Here is a 15,093-nt window from a genome sequence, read left to right on the forward strand (position 1 = left end):
AAGCTTGCCTTGGTAGGAATAATACTTGGGTCGGGAAGCTGACAAGTATTTGTTTACTTAAGATTTGTGCACGAATTCATTCGAGTGCGCAAAATTAAACAGTAGTTTTCGTCTCAGAAGCACCATTGCAATCAGAGCTATTTAACGGCCGGCGGAGGCATAAGGTAGCCCTGTTTGGATGGCGGTTGTTAAATATCGGAAATAAAATTCATCATGGCTAAGTTGCTACGCAGCATTACTGTAATTTTTGTGTGCACATTAAAAAACTTATCTTCAATACTCATATAATAGAATTAAAAAAAAAAAAGGTTTTTGTAGTGCAAACTATTACTTAATTTAAAGAATGGAATAAATTAAACCCATAAATATAAAATATAAAAATTTGATGAAAAACTTTATTTTACATTTTATTATTATCTGCTTTTTCTTCATTCATTTTCTAGATTTAATTTACAAATAGAATCGTTGACAACTAAATTTTAACATTTTAATTTTAATGAGTAACACACAAGGTCATTTACGTGATTCACCTTAATTAAGTATAAAATAACTAAAAAAAATATATATATATATATATATATCATACACACTGCCGTAATAATTTTTACACGTAAAAAACTACCTTTTTCATACATTCTCGACGTAAAATTGAGTTTTCTTAATTAGTTTCATTATTTAAACATTATTTTGATTTCTTAACAGAAAACATTAAAAGTATATTTCAATCTCGTTGCTGCAGGATACTTGGCCATCCATACAAAATCCACTAACATTTTCAATGCCTTTGTGAAGTTAACATCCATCATGACACATATTGTAACTTGAAATTCACGTATATCCATTTGCTCCTGTACTGTCAAATTTTATTGATTTTAAAGTCATTTCAGTAGAATCAAATGTGACAGCAGCACTGCCATAATATGATCTGTAAACACAAAAATTAATATTGTTAGGTCTGGTTACTAAATCTTTTGTTGTTTATCTTACAGACTATTTTTAAGTTTTAGTTCCATCGATGTAGAATAAGCTTTTAAGTCTACAGATAATGCAGATCATTTATATAAATAAACACAATGTATAGTAAGTTATAACAACGGCAAATAAAAAAAATAACAAAAAAAGTAAAGGAGTTTTCATATATTAATATATTTAAGGATTTAAATTGCCTCTGCATCATTAAATTTAACAGTCGTCAGGTTGCTGTGAAAAAAGTGTTGAGAATATTAAAAAAAAAAAACAATAATGAAGAATTTCCTAAATTAACTTAATGCCTATAAAGTAATAAAATTACAGTTGACCCAAAAACTACGAGATACTTCACCAATAAAAAATGTGATCTTGCGGAGGGGACACAGAATAATAAGTTTCCGTCTTTGATTTTTTGTGGGTCAGTGCATATGCACACGATCAGTAAGAGCCAATTTAGGAGTGAGAATAAATAAATGTCAAAAATATCGGATGTTGGTTTCAGCAACGCTTCGTTGGTCTCAACGCCAACTTTATCAGGCTCACTTTATTAACAGAAAAACACAACATAAATCGTAAATTACATTGTAGGAACACTTTTTTCAATATTTTTATTAATCCAATAAATGATTATATGTAAGCAGGCAAATATAATATATGAATAATTTTTTAAAAATTAAATAGTTACTCACGTCCATATCGTTATGACAATCGTTACAGACTGTTGGTGAACTTGAACGAACAACATAAGTATCAAACATGTATGTATTTACGTGTATAAATATAAACAATAAATGTACGCTTATCATGAATACAGATACCGTATGTACGTATCTACAATGTAGAATTAAGAGAGATTACTTACAAAAACTGTACATATGTTATTGAAAAATAATGTGTCCTCTTTTTTATTAATTGTGTGTTTAGCAGAGTATATGTATAACATTTCTAATACTAATCTTTTTTTTCTATTTGGTTGATGGTCTGGAATTTTGGTTTGAGAAAAATAAGAATTGTAATTAAATTTTAAGGTAATTTCATCCAACAGAATAATTAATTCTGATTCTAACCACCCCCGATCATTAAAAGTTAATGCGGTATACGATTTGGCTGATCCAGCTATTCATTTGTCCGATAAATCCTACCACAGGAATAATATTCTTGTAGCTAAAAGAAGTTTACGCGATAACGACTGTACTGAACTTTTTATCTATAAATACATCAAGAAAATACTTCACCAAATAAAAAATACTAATACTGATAATAAAAACTTGCTCAATAATAATCTACTTGATAAAATGAAAATTTCTATTTCTTATAGCGCATTATTCTTTCAATTTTATTCAAAAACTTTAAGAAAATCAAATATAAAATTCTATCCTATTATTCAAAATAAATTAGACATTGTTATCATTCTTGGAAAGGATGAAATTGATAAGTTCGATTAAACCAATGTCGTCTATCACTTCGCTTGCGATTCTGGCGCTGCATCATATGTAGGAAAGACAAAGAGAGCATTAAAAAGACGCCTTAATGAACATAAAAGTATGAAGAAAGATGAACTAGTTGTCGCTTCACACATGAAAAAATTTAATTACAATTTTTATTTTTCTCAAACCAAAATTCCAGACCATCAACCAAATAGACAAAAAAGATTAGTATCAGAAATGTTATACATATACTCTGCTTAACACACAATTAATAAAAAAGAGGACACATTATTTTTCAATAACATATGTACACTTTTTGTAAGTAATCTCTCTCAATTCTACATAGTAGATACGTACATACGTTATCTGTATTCATGATAAGCGTACATTTATTGTTTATATTTATACACGTTAATAAATACATTTTTGATACTAATGTTGTTCGTTAAAGTTGACCAACAGTCTGTAACGATCGTCATAACGATATGGACGTGAGTAACTATTTAATTTAAAAAAAATTATTTATATCTTATATTTGCCTGCTTACATATGATCATTTATTGGATTAATAAAAATATTGAAAAAAGTGGCCCTACAATGTAATTTACGATATGTGTTGTGTTTTTCTGTTAATAAAGTGAGCCTGATGAAGTTGGCGTTGAGACCAACGAAGCGTTGCTGAAACCAACATCCGATATTTTTGACGTTTATTTATTCTCACTTCTAAATTGGCTCTTACTGATCGTGTGCATATGCACTGACCCGCAAAAAATCATGGAAACAACTGAGAGCAGAACTACATGTTAAACAAACAACATAAATTTAAAGTAAATTCAAAAAAATTAGTTTAAAAAAAAACCTACGGAATTTTTTCAGAAATTTAGAAATCCGTTAATTTATTCATCGGCAAAGTTAAAAAATCCGTCAAAATAGCCTACAATTTTTGTTAATACTGGCTAGTAGCTCTTGTAATTAAAAAATTTTTAAGTAGGAACAAAATGTGCATTTTGATGAACTGAATAAACATAAATGCTGAAAATTTCATCATTATTATAAATAGTTTTTGTAAAAAGTTATTCACTTGTTGAAGAGAAGCTTTTGTAACTATGCTGTCATTTTTTTAATTAACTTTAAATCATAATTCAAACAAGATTAATATCTTAAGTAGTTTTACCCCCAAGTACTTTTAATTAAATCGATTTTCTAAGTTTTAGTACTTTAAAAACAACTTTAAAAATTATGTGCCTTTTTTGATTGATGCATAACTGTAGTAACTTTGTCATTGATAGTCGTATGTATTTAGGATTTGGCTTATTACAATGCTACAATTTTTTATCGTGCGTAAAAAAAAAAAAAAAATGGTTGCTGCAGGCTATTGCGGGGCTAATTAATTCATTTTATTTTTTTTTTGGTTGGGTATCATTCCTTTGAAAACAATTTTTTTGTCGTAAAATTTTAACCTTAGTTAGAGTTACAGTTCATCTTTAAACCGTTAAAATTTTAAATGTAATAAACTAGCAGTTCTTGTGTTAAGGCTTCGATAAGACACTTGTACCTACGTTTCATAGGGGTGATTTGTACGTAATGATGCCATAGGTACTGTACGGTGGCACGAAGCTTTCGACTCTGGCTACTTCAAATTGCGTTGACCCAAAAAAGGCATTATATTAGAAAGACATTCATCAAAATTAATTAAATTCAATCCATACTTGATAGTAAAACTTCACAAGAAATGAATCTCATACAAAATAATGATTTTATATTTAGCTGAAAAAAACTATATCATGTTTATAAAATCATCACTATTGATAGCAATACATTACTTCCAGGTATACAATTCGAGAAATAGCTTCTTAATCTTTGTTTGCACTTGAATGTGGTCCTAACTCTTTGACTAGTCACAGGTAGTATGTAAGGGTGAAAGAGGGTACTCAAAGCCTTTTCCATCGGAATTTTGGTGTATCAAAGGGCAGTGCTGGATTAGGTTCCTTATTTTTTTACTGTACGACGCATTATCTGTCTTTTGGTATTGTAAATTTCACAGTTATACAAATTATGTCATATATTACATGCAGGGAATCATTGAAGATTTCCACAAATTTTTCATTGCACAAATTCACGAGAAACTTAATTGTCTGGCTCAATTAGTGCTATCTTATGACTTAGGAATCAATCCACTAATACTTAAGTTACTTAGTTCAGTACACAGAGATATGTGTATACTTCATTTGCAGAGATTATGCGTGCATCTCATATCCGTGATCTTGAACCATTGGGAGCCACAATATTCTGATTGCCATCTGTAGTACCATGAATGTGATAGATCTTTGTTTAAAACAAGCATCTACAAAAGACTTCTTAGTGGGCTGGGCCAGGGCTGAATTTTTTGGGCTACCTTTCCACATGGCAGCCACAAATCTATGGAATACATTGCCCTCTAGGTTTTTATTTATGTCAGACTTAGTCTTAAATGCGTGTTCCACAACAAGTTTAACTGCCTTTTTTCTTTTTTTCTGTTGTCCAACTATTTATTCATTTACTAATAAATTTGACTCATCATTAATGCCAAAAAGGCTTATTATATGTAATATAGAATTGAAGAATATACTATTTTTTGCTACAATGGACGGTATGGCACCAAGAGCTTTAGTTCTAAATAATCGTAATTCTGTTCACGTTTGTAACGAAATTAAATGAAAAAGTAGACTTATTATGTACTGTCGATCTTTACTTTATTCGTTAAAAACGTGTTACAGCTGTTTCGGTATCACAGTACCTTCGTCAGACAAATGTACATCAAGACTTAATAATATTATACAGCGTTCTATCAAGAACATACACGCTGCGCCGTGGTCAACAATCAGATAACAGGGGCTATATACATACATACATTCATACATTCATACGTACACACACAAATGCATAAATTTTGTATGTAGTCAATAATACTGGTCATTTCAAAGTTAAATTAAGTAGAGGCTAATTATTCAAATTAAACATATCATTCAATAAGATATTAGAGTCTTTTAATTTATTAATTTCTAGTGCTTCTAATGCATTTAATTTTGATCCTTTGTTACATGTGTGTAAAATCTTAAAATTGTTATTGTAAATATGATTACATTTAAGAATGTGATTGGCATTACTAGAAGTATCTAGCTGTTTTTCGTAGGCATTTTCGTGTTCCTTGAGTCTGAACTTGAAAGCTCTACCTATCTGTCCTCTACATTTCTTATCACAAGAACCACAACTAAGTTCGTAAATGCCTGATTTGTTTTCTTTTTCGGTCTTATCTTTACTATTTTTGATAAGAGTTTGTAAAGTTTTATTTGATTTAAAAGCTATGTTTATATTGTACTTCTTCAAGTGCTGTTTAATCTTTTCTGACAAATTGCTTACGTAAGTAATTACATGATACGGTGCAGTTTCTCTTGTGGACTGAGGGAAAACTTTGCTTATAGCTTTCTTATACTGTATATTTTAATTAACTAGTCGATAATGTTGGAATCGTAGCCATTATTGTGAGCTATTTGTTTAATTATTTGTAATTCTTTAGTATAGTTCTCAGAGTTTAAAGGTATGGAAAGGAGTCTGTGAATATAACTATTGAATACAGACATTTTATGCGAGTACGGATGAATAGAATTTTTATGTATTGTGGAATCTGTATGGATAGGTTTGTGGAAAATACTATACTCTAGTTGATCGTGAATTCTATGTATTGTTAAATCCAAAAAATTAATTCTATTGTTATTTTCTTGTTCCATAGTGAATTCAATATTTTTATGTAATGTATTAATATGTTTGAAAAATAAATTTAGTTGCCTTTTCGTACCAGTCCAACAACAAATTACGTCATCCACGTACCGATACCAAAAGAGCAAATTTTTACTAAGATCCATAATTTTCCATAATTCCTGTTCCATAATTTTATTTTCTAAGTCATTCATAAAAATCTCTGCTAAGAGTGGACTTATGGGATCACCCATTGAAAGGCCATCTCTAGCTAAAAATATTCGGTTTTGGAATTGAAAATAGTTTTATTTCAAGCAGACGTCGAGAATGTGTGAAATTTCTTCTAAAAATAATTGGCTAGTAGTGGATCTACTAAGTAGATTTTTGATAATGTTTCTTACTTCTAATACTGGTACGCTTGGAAAGAGATTTTTTACATCAAATGAAATCAGAGTCGAATTTTCGGGTAGTTGTTGATTTTTTAAATTATCTATAAGTTGTATGGAATTTTGTATGCTGTAGGTGGATGTGAATTTAGTATTTTATGTAATTAATTTAATTAACTTTTTTGATACTTTATACGATGGGGAACTATTAAATGAGACAACTGGTCCAATAGGCATATTGTTTTTGTGTAGTTTAATTAAAGAGTATAGTTTTGGTTTTGGGATTCATCTGGACAATCGCATAGTACGGGAGATTCGATAGAATGGTTAGGTTTTTATGTAGACTTACAATAACGTCTTGTTGAAATTTATGTTTGGATCCTAAACATTCACTATGAATCTGTTGATAAAATGAAAAGTACGTTTGTACAGTCAATGAGCTGCATAAAAAGGTTAAGGGAAGTTAGTCGCTAAGACCATTGACTACCGTGTTATGTGTTAGTTATCATTCGTAATTAAATTAGTATTTTTTAGTACGAATTTATACCACTAATTGTGTAGAAAAAACTAATGAGACTATAAAAGAAGTTAGCTGCATTCTATTTCACAATTTCATAAAAAAAAAAAAAAATGCAAAATTTTAATATTGCTTTCAAAACTGACAGTAGTTTTTTCAAATTTTATAATAATATTAATTGTTATTTAATTTCTTGTTGTATGTCCTTAAATACAATACAGTATTACAAAAGCCATTAAACATAAGCTGAACGTGTAGGCTTACACAGTATTCGTGCTTTCGCAGTTGTAGGACAAAAAATTTGTTTGATAGGTAAAGTAGGGTACTATGGTCTAACCATTGTTTTTTTATAAAAAAATGACATAATATAATGATAATAGGGGGAGAGCAGCAGCGGGATTAATCCCTATAATTTCTAATTTCTAGATTTTTTCTTCTTAAGAGTATACATACATATTTTCAGGGTGGGATTACTTTGTGGTCGTTTAACATACATTGATGAAGTAATCATACTTATGCAAACCAACGCTTCTAGTTAGTTATTATTGTACACTTAAATATCTTCACAAAGAAGCACTACGGATACTAAATTATGATGTTTATGACTCCAACAACAGCGAGCAAGACGAAATTCATCAAATAATAAAACCAATGGCTATTGCTGTTGTATATACAACAGCAATAGCCATTGGTTTTATTATTTGATGAACTACGGATACTAAACAAGCGATGTTTAATTATACTGAAGTAAAAATTTATTTTTGCACAAAAAACTTGACTTTTTAATATATTTCAACTACAATGTACAAATATTGTGAAAAAACTTAAATCTATTTCATGAAGAGAACGCATTATATAGTTGACTACTTATGAGACCATCCAGATGTATTAGTTAAACTTCTATAATTAAATGTCTTTTCAGCTATTTGTTCTTGATGAAATTTGTAATTCGTGCAATTTAAAATGCTTTTTGAGTACACAAACCTACAGTCCCTCAAATTTTTCAAGCTAGGAGGCTTGTACGCTAACCACTAAGCCATAAAAGTTCTTGATCGACGATTCAGTATTTAATGGTTTATTAAATGGTCGTAGATCCGAAAACAACGCATTTTATTAAGTTAAGCTAACTGAGTACACTAGTTGTTTTTCATCCCATTGGATTACAGTTATGGTATTTCACCAGGCTGCAATGTATCAACACACATGAGCTTCGGATTTTCAAGCGTATTATAAGCTCAGTACCGTTACTTAGAGCGCAAGTTACTTCTTCGACGTTTTAGTGACATGGCGATAGATTCCATCACAAGATATACTTCTTTGGGTAATTATGTCAGAGGTCGAGTAGGAGAATAAGTTTGATGTTCAAGTACGAGGAGGACGTGCTTGTGAATGTGTGCAATAGTGAATTTTGGCACATTGTAAGGCATATGGTACAGCCAAGTACAGAAAACATGTGAATAGATATATAATTTTCAAGTTAACACATATAAGAATCAGAGAGAGTAGAGATACTAGTATTTCAGTCCTTGTCAGTGACTACCAGACTAACATAAAAGATACCCATGCTTGCACCGACTAAGAGTAAGACATTAACACGGGTTTGATTACATCAGATTCTCATGATTGTTTGTGGCTATCAAGTACGACAAATAAAGAGGTATTTGGGAAATATATATAGTTCTTGGCTACAAACTTTCATAGCGACAACTAACACCAAGACGCGTAGTGGACGTAAATTACTGGAAAATGGACAAAGTTAAGAATTGTAAGCTGTTAAAAAAAAAAATTTCTTCTAACGTTTCAAAAGAAGGAAGTTTATCTAAAAAAAGAGAATGGGTCGCAGGACCTATAAATAAAGCAAAGTTTCGATGAAGTTTTTTATAAAAAAACTTTTTTTAAAAGTTATAATTTTTGGCAATTTAACATTATTTTATTTTAAAAATAAAAAGTTTAATAATTCTGATTCATTATTTTGTATTTATAAAAATTTATCGTGCGTACTTTTGCAGTCTTGTTTTACATACTTGCAAATTCTTGTGCCGTTTGGGAACGCCACATTGACATATGGCCTTATAAAGGGGTTTTCAGATGGGTGATAACATATGTAATGCCGTATGGAGAAACACATAGAATTACAAATTAAAAAAAAAATACATAAATAAAAAATTTGTCATCGAGAAGTAACTGCAGAATATTCGAATCTACTATACTTTTAAGTATTGAGTAGTTCTGTTATTATTTGCATAATAGTTTTTCAAGGACGTTGCCTAGTTAATTTGTTTTTTTGTATGTAACTACATTACCAATACCTTAAATAAAACGGATAAGCATAGCAGAATACTAACCTCATGAGTGATTTTTAACAGGATTTTAATTACTTTAATGTTTTAATCTGAAAAAAGTATTATAACGTGGGTTGAAACTTTGCACGGTTATTCCTTGAATAGTTTTGTATCAGTCCTGTAAATTTTGTTGTCATGCATTATTTTTATCATAGTTTTTAATACTGATTCGGTAGTCGTCTCATAAGGGCCCATGTTAAACACAATTCTTCATCGTGGTATTTCTTAATGTTTCATATTATAACACATGCTAAAAAAAATATAAGTGAATTCAGAAGAGTCTACATAACTATTCTTAATTTTCACAAAATTCTGTTATTTTTCTATGTAAGTAGGCAACGTCCTTTACTAATGAAAAATGCTTGAGTATATCGTGATTTGAAAATTACTAGAGTCAATAAAGATAATTCAAGTATTTTTGAAGTATACGTTTTTCAAAACGATCAACATTCTATCCAGCAATTACGCGATAAATCATTCAATTTCTTTAAACGATAGCTGTTTTCTTTCAATTTCGAAAAGTTCTAAAAAATCTATGGAAAATTATTCTGTAAACTGTACCATTGTAGGTACATGCAATTACTATATATATATGTTTATATATATATATATGTATATATATATATATATATATATGTAAGTTTGTTGTATTTAACACTTACAAACTTAGCCGCTGGTGCGACTCATGATTCTCATGAGTCATTATTAAAGCACACAGCTCAACCGTCATCACCACCCTCGCCTCTCGTTGTCCACGTACTTCTAGTCAGTTAGCTACAAGCGCTCAATGTGTTCACACCAAATATAAAACTGCATTGTATAATTGTTGTGTAATGTAAAGTTGTTAATGTAAGCTTGTAACACCTAAAGCGACATAATTGTTGATTCAGGTAATCAACATTGTAACATTGTTTTAATTTTAATATTGTGTATTGTTATTAAAATTACAGTTATATTTCTTTCTGCATCAACTTGTGTCTGATTCTGAGCCATTCAACACCACTCCAAACCGTCCGAAGTTTCACGTTTAAAGCAACTTGAAACTTACAAATCAACAATTATGGAAGGCAAAATCAAGGCAACATTTCTCCTATCTGCGGAAGCTCAGGATAGTAAAACCACGATTGTAAAAGTAAAGACTATCCAAATCCTGGGACAAGAAGAGAAATTTTTTTTCCCGCCCGAATTTGAGCCCATCTCTCAACATACAGAATTGATAAAATTGTCAAGGATCCAGGGAGCTGTAAAGAGTCTGAATGCGAGAGGAAAATTCAGGAAAATTGGCATCACGTTAACAGAAAAATTAAAAGAAGCTTACACGGATGAGGAAGGTAATGTGGTGTTTGGCGGTTACTATTTAGAGGTAGTTGACAATTTCCCCCCACCCACGGACAGCACATTGCCCACTTCTGTTAATGATAATCCGATGAAATTTGTCGCAAGCAACATGATTCTGCAAAAATTTTCGAGTAAGGATCAAAACGCAAAGTCGTGGTTAGATTTATTTATTCTTGAGTGCAAAAGATTGAATATCGCCGAATCCCAGTTTCCAGAGGTTTTAAAAACATGTTTGGAGGGACCTGCTTTAGATTGGTTTTCGGTTCTATTTAAGTCTGGTGCTTTGATAAAGCCTTGGAATTATTGGGCACAGTCTTTTCTGGATACATTCGGGGAGATTTCTTGGTGTGAGATTGAAAAAGCTTATTCTTTCCGTTGGTTGGGTGGACCTTTCTTGGATTTTGCATTAAAAAAGAGAAATCTTTTAATAAACGTTGATCCTGATCTTAGTATAAATTCTCAAATCAATTTTATTGTGCTGGCTTTACCAAAATCCGTTAGAACACATTTAAATAAGAAAAACATAATAACAATTGAAAACTTAATGTCGGTACTGCGCACACTTGAGCAAACTGTAAACACACACACAAATACGAGGAGATCCGAGGTGGATACATATAAACAGAAACAAAAGTACTTACCTTGTCGTATTTGCGAGAAAATTGGATACCCGAACAGATTCCACCCAGAAAATTTATGTAGAAACAAAACAAATTCGATTATAAAATCAGCAGAAACAAAAAACTAAATTCGATACCGCTTATAAAATTAAGGATATTTGTTAATGATACTGAGGCCAGTGGGCTATATGATACTGGAGCCAATGTGTCACTGATGAACTACAATTTTTATAAGACACTACCATTAACAAGCGGAATAAGCGGGATCACATCGATAAAAACATTAAATGGTTCAATACAAGCTTATGGAACAGTAACGGTAGATTTAAAGATTTTTAATTTAACAAGAAAATTTTCTTTTACAATTGTTAAAAATGATTTATTCGAGGATCACTTATTGATAGGTTTGGATTGTATCAAGGAGTTTTCTCTGTGTCAGAATGAAAATTTAAAAATTTTTCAAAGTTCGAATTCTATTTCTAAAAATATAAATGCCAAAGAATGCCAAAATTTGATGCTTGAAGATAAAAATGATAATAATGATTTAAATAATCTCTTGAAAAAACATAAGGCAATATTTGCTAAGGGTAAATTCGATATTGGTACAGTAAAAAATTTCGAGGCAACGGTCAAGTTAACTGAATGTAAATATATTTAAAAAAAACCATATAAATGCTCAATTCCGGATAAAACAGAAATAGAAACGCAAATAAACAATTTGTTAAAAGTGGGACTCGTGGAAGAGTCGTACAGTCCATATGCCGCGCCAGTCACTTTGACTTATAAAAAAGATGAAGGGAAAAAATCGCGATTGTGTATTGACTATCGTGAATTAAATAAATAAATTATTCCTGAAGGCCAGCCGTTTCCTAGAATTGATGATCTAGTGGTACGTGTAGGAAAGTGCATTTACTTTTCAAAACTAGATATCAATTCGGCCTTCTGGTCTATTCCCTTGCGAGCTAAGGATAAATACAAAACGGCCTTCGTGACTCATCATGGTCATTGGCAATGGAGATGCTTACCTTTTGGGTTGAAGTCAGCTCCGGCTATATTTCAGCGAATTCTTTCTAGTATACTAAGAAATAACGATTTGGATTCCTTTGCTATAAATTATATAGATGACATTCTGATTTTTTCTAAAAACTATTCTGATCATCTTAAACATATCCAAAGAACGTTGCAAGTTTTAGAAGAACACGGTTTTAAATTACATGAAAATAAATGCAGTTTTGCACAGAAAGAAGTAACATACTTAGGAAACATAATATCAAACAATAACATCAGGCCAATTAACGATAATGTAATAGCGATAAAAAATTTTCCCACTCCGAAAACCAGAAAACATATCAGACAATTTCTGGGCAAAGTAAATTTTTATTTAAAATATATCCCCAAATCAGCAATTGTACTGGAGCCTTTACACAATCTTCTGAGGAAAAATGTAAATTTTGTGTGGTCAAACAAATGTGAGGAAAATTTTACAAAAATAAAAAATTATCTGTGTACTTCACCGATATTAGCAATATTTGATCCTAATAAACCTATATACATTTACACAGATGCTAGTTTAGAAGGAGTTGGTGCAATTTTGAAACAACCCCAGGAAGACGAATCTATTAAACCAGTATTTTATTTTTCACGAAAGCTCAACTCATCTCAAAAGACAAAAAGGGCAATTTATATCGAATGTTTAGCGATAAAAGAAGCCATTTTATATTGGCAGTATTATTTAATAGGCCTACATTTTAAAGTATTCACTGATCACAAGCCTTTACAAAATTTTAATATAAAAAATTGTAAAGATACAGAACTCTTACATATTTTAAATTATATATCGCAATTCGAATTTGATATTCTGTACAATCCAGGAAAAGACAATTCGGAGGCTGATTGTCTTTTAAGAAATCCCGTTTTGTCTGATGACAACAATGTTGAGGAATCAAAAATAAAGATAGTAAATTTTTTAACATTGGAAAATATCTTGAATGATCAAAAAGAGTTAGTTCGTGATAAATATTGTAAAATAAAAGATAATATTATATATAAAAACCTAAATAGAACAGAAAAAATATATTTAACAGAAAAATTTGGTTTAACGGTTCTTAAGAAACTGCACGATTCACAAGGGCATATTGGTGTCAAACAAATGTTATTAACAATTACACCAGTCATATATTTTAAGAATATGCATAAACACATTAAACTTGTTTGCAGAAGTTGTAAAATATGTATAAAAAATAAAACGAGATTTGGCAATTTTAAAGCTCCGTTGTCGCAATTAGGTCCAGCGTCAAAACCGTTAGAAATACTATCATTAGATACAATTGGAGGTTTCAGTGGAAACAGATCCCCAAAAAAATACTTACACTTGATGGTGGACCAATTAACTCGATACGCATTTATTTTGACATCAAAAACACTAATAGCACGGGATTTCATTCATTTAGTAAAAACGGTTGAAAACAAAGGAAATATTGAGATGATTTTAACAGATCAATATCCGGGGATAAATTCCACAGAATTTAAAAATTACTTAAATCAGAAAAATATTCAATTAATTTTCACAGCAGTAGATTGTGCATTTTCAAGCGGACAGAATGAGAGGACTAATCAAACTTTGATAAACAGAATCCGTTGTAGAATATACGAAAATAAACGTAAACCATGGTCTGTTATTGCAGAACAATGTATTCGCGAATATAATAATACGATACATAGCTCGACGGGGTTTTCACCCAATTATTTATTAACAGGAGAGGATAACTCAATAATTCCAAGAGAACTAAACACAAATATAAATAATAATTTAGACTTTAACAGATCTCTAGCACAAAAAAATGCCAACAGATCACATATTGTAAACAAACAGTATTATGATAAACATACTAAAAATATAGAATATCAAAAAAAATGATTTTGTTTATATTCAGAGTGGTAATAAGATGAATAAGAAGAAGTTAGATCCAGTCCGGATAGGTCCATTTAGAATAACAAAAAAATTATCCGAATCCATTTACGAAATAGATACCGGTGAGAAAAAAAAAAAGCTTAAATAATTTTCATAAGAGTAAAATGATCCCTTACGATCCTGTTCCTGCCGAATCCTCTCGGGGACGGGGGATGTAAGTTTGTTGTATTTAACACTTACAAACTTAGCCGCTGGTGCGACTCATGATTCTCATGAGTCATTATGAAAGCACACAGCTCAACCGTCATCACCACCCTCGCCTCTCGTTGTCCACGTACTTCTAGTCAGTTAGCTACAAGCGCTCAATGTGTTCGCACCAAATATAAAACTGTATTGTATAATTGTTGTGTAATGTAAAGTTGTTAATGTAAGCTTGTAACACCTAAAGCGACATAATTGTTGATTCAGGTAATCAACATTGTAACATTGTTTTAATTTTAATATTGTGTATTGTTATTTACAATTATTATTGTTATTAAAATTACAGTTATATTTCTTTCTGCATCAACTTGTGTCTGATTCTGAGCCATTCAACACCACTCCAAACCGTCCGTAGTTTCACGTTTAAAGCAACTTGAAACTTACATATATATTTATATATATATATATATATATATATATATATATATATATATATGTAGACAAATTAGGATTTCCAAGTAGGGCCGAGCTCTTCCACCGTAACATCATGCCATTATCCAACGCAACGCATTTGCTACACAAGGACCAATGTATGCTAGCTAGTGTGCTTACGTAGAAAACTTCTGATCGGGGTTTTTCGATACTCT

The 15,093-nt window shown here is 30.7% G+C and overlaps 1 protein-coding gene across 1 annotated transcript in view; it reads right to left on the reverse strand.

Moving 5' to 3' along the window:
- Window positions 1-423: 423 nt before the first annotated feature.
- Fs(2)Ket (Importin subunit beta Fs(2)Ket) overlaps window positions 424-15,093 on the reverse strand; it is a 342,528-nt gene continuing 327,858 nt past the window's right edge. Inside the window, exon 7 of the mRNA XM_089595816.1 lies at window positions 424-925. Coding sequence (XP_089451942.1) covers window position 925 — 1 coding nt within the window. The 3' untranslated portion in view covers window positions 424-924. The remainder of the gene's footprint in view (window positions 926-15,093) is intronic.

The sequence above is a fragment of the Copidosoma floridanum genome, unplaced genomic scaffold, assembly GCF_036245765.1.
Source record: "Copidosoma floridanum isolate Cflo_tuat_1 unplaced genomic scaffold, Cflo_Japanese_pri ptg000028l, whole genome shotgun sequence".
Classification (NCBI taxonomy): Eukaryota; Metazoa; Arthropoda; class Insecta; order Hymenoptera; family Encyrtidae; genus Copidosoma; species Copidosoma floridanum.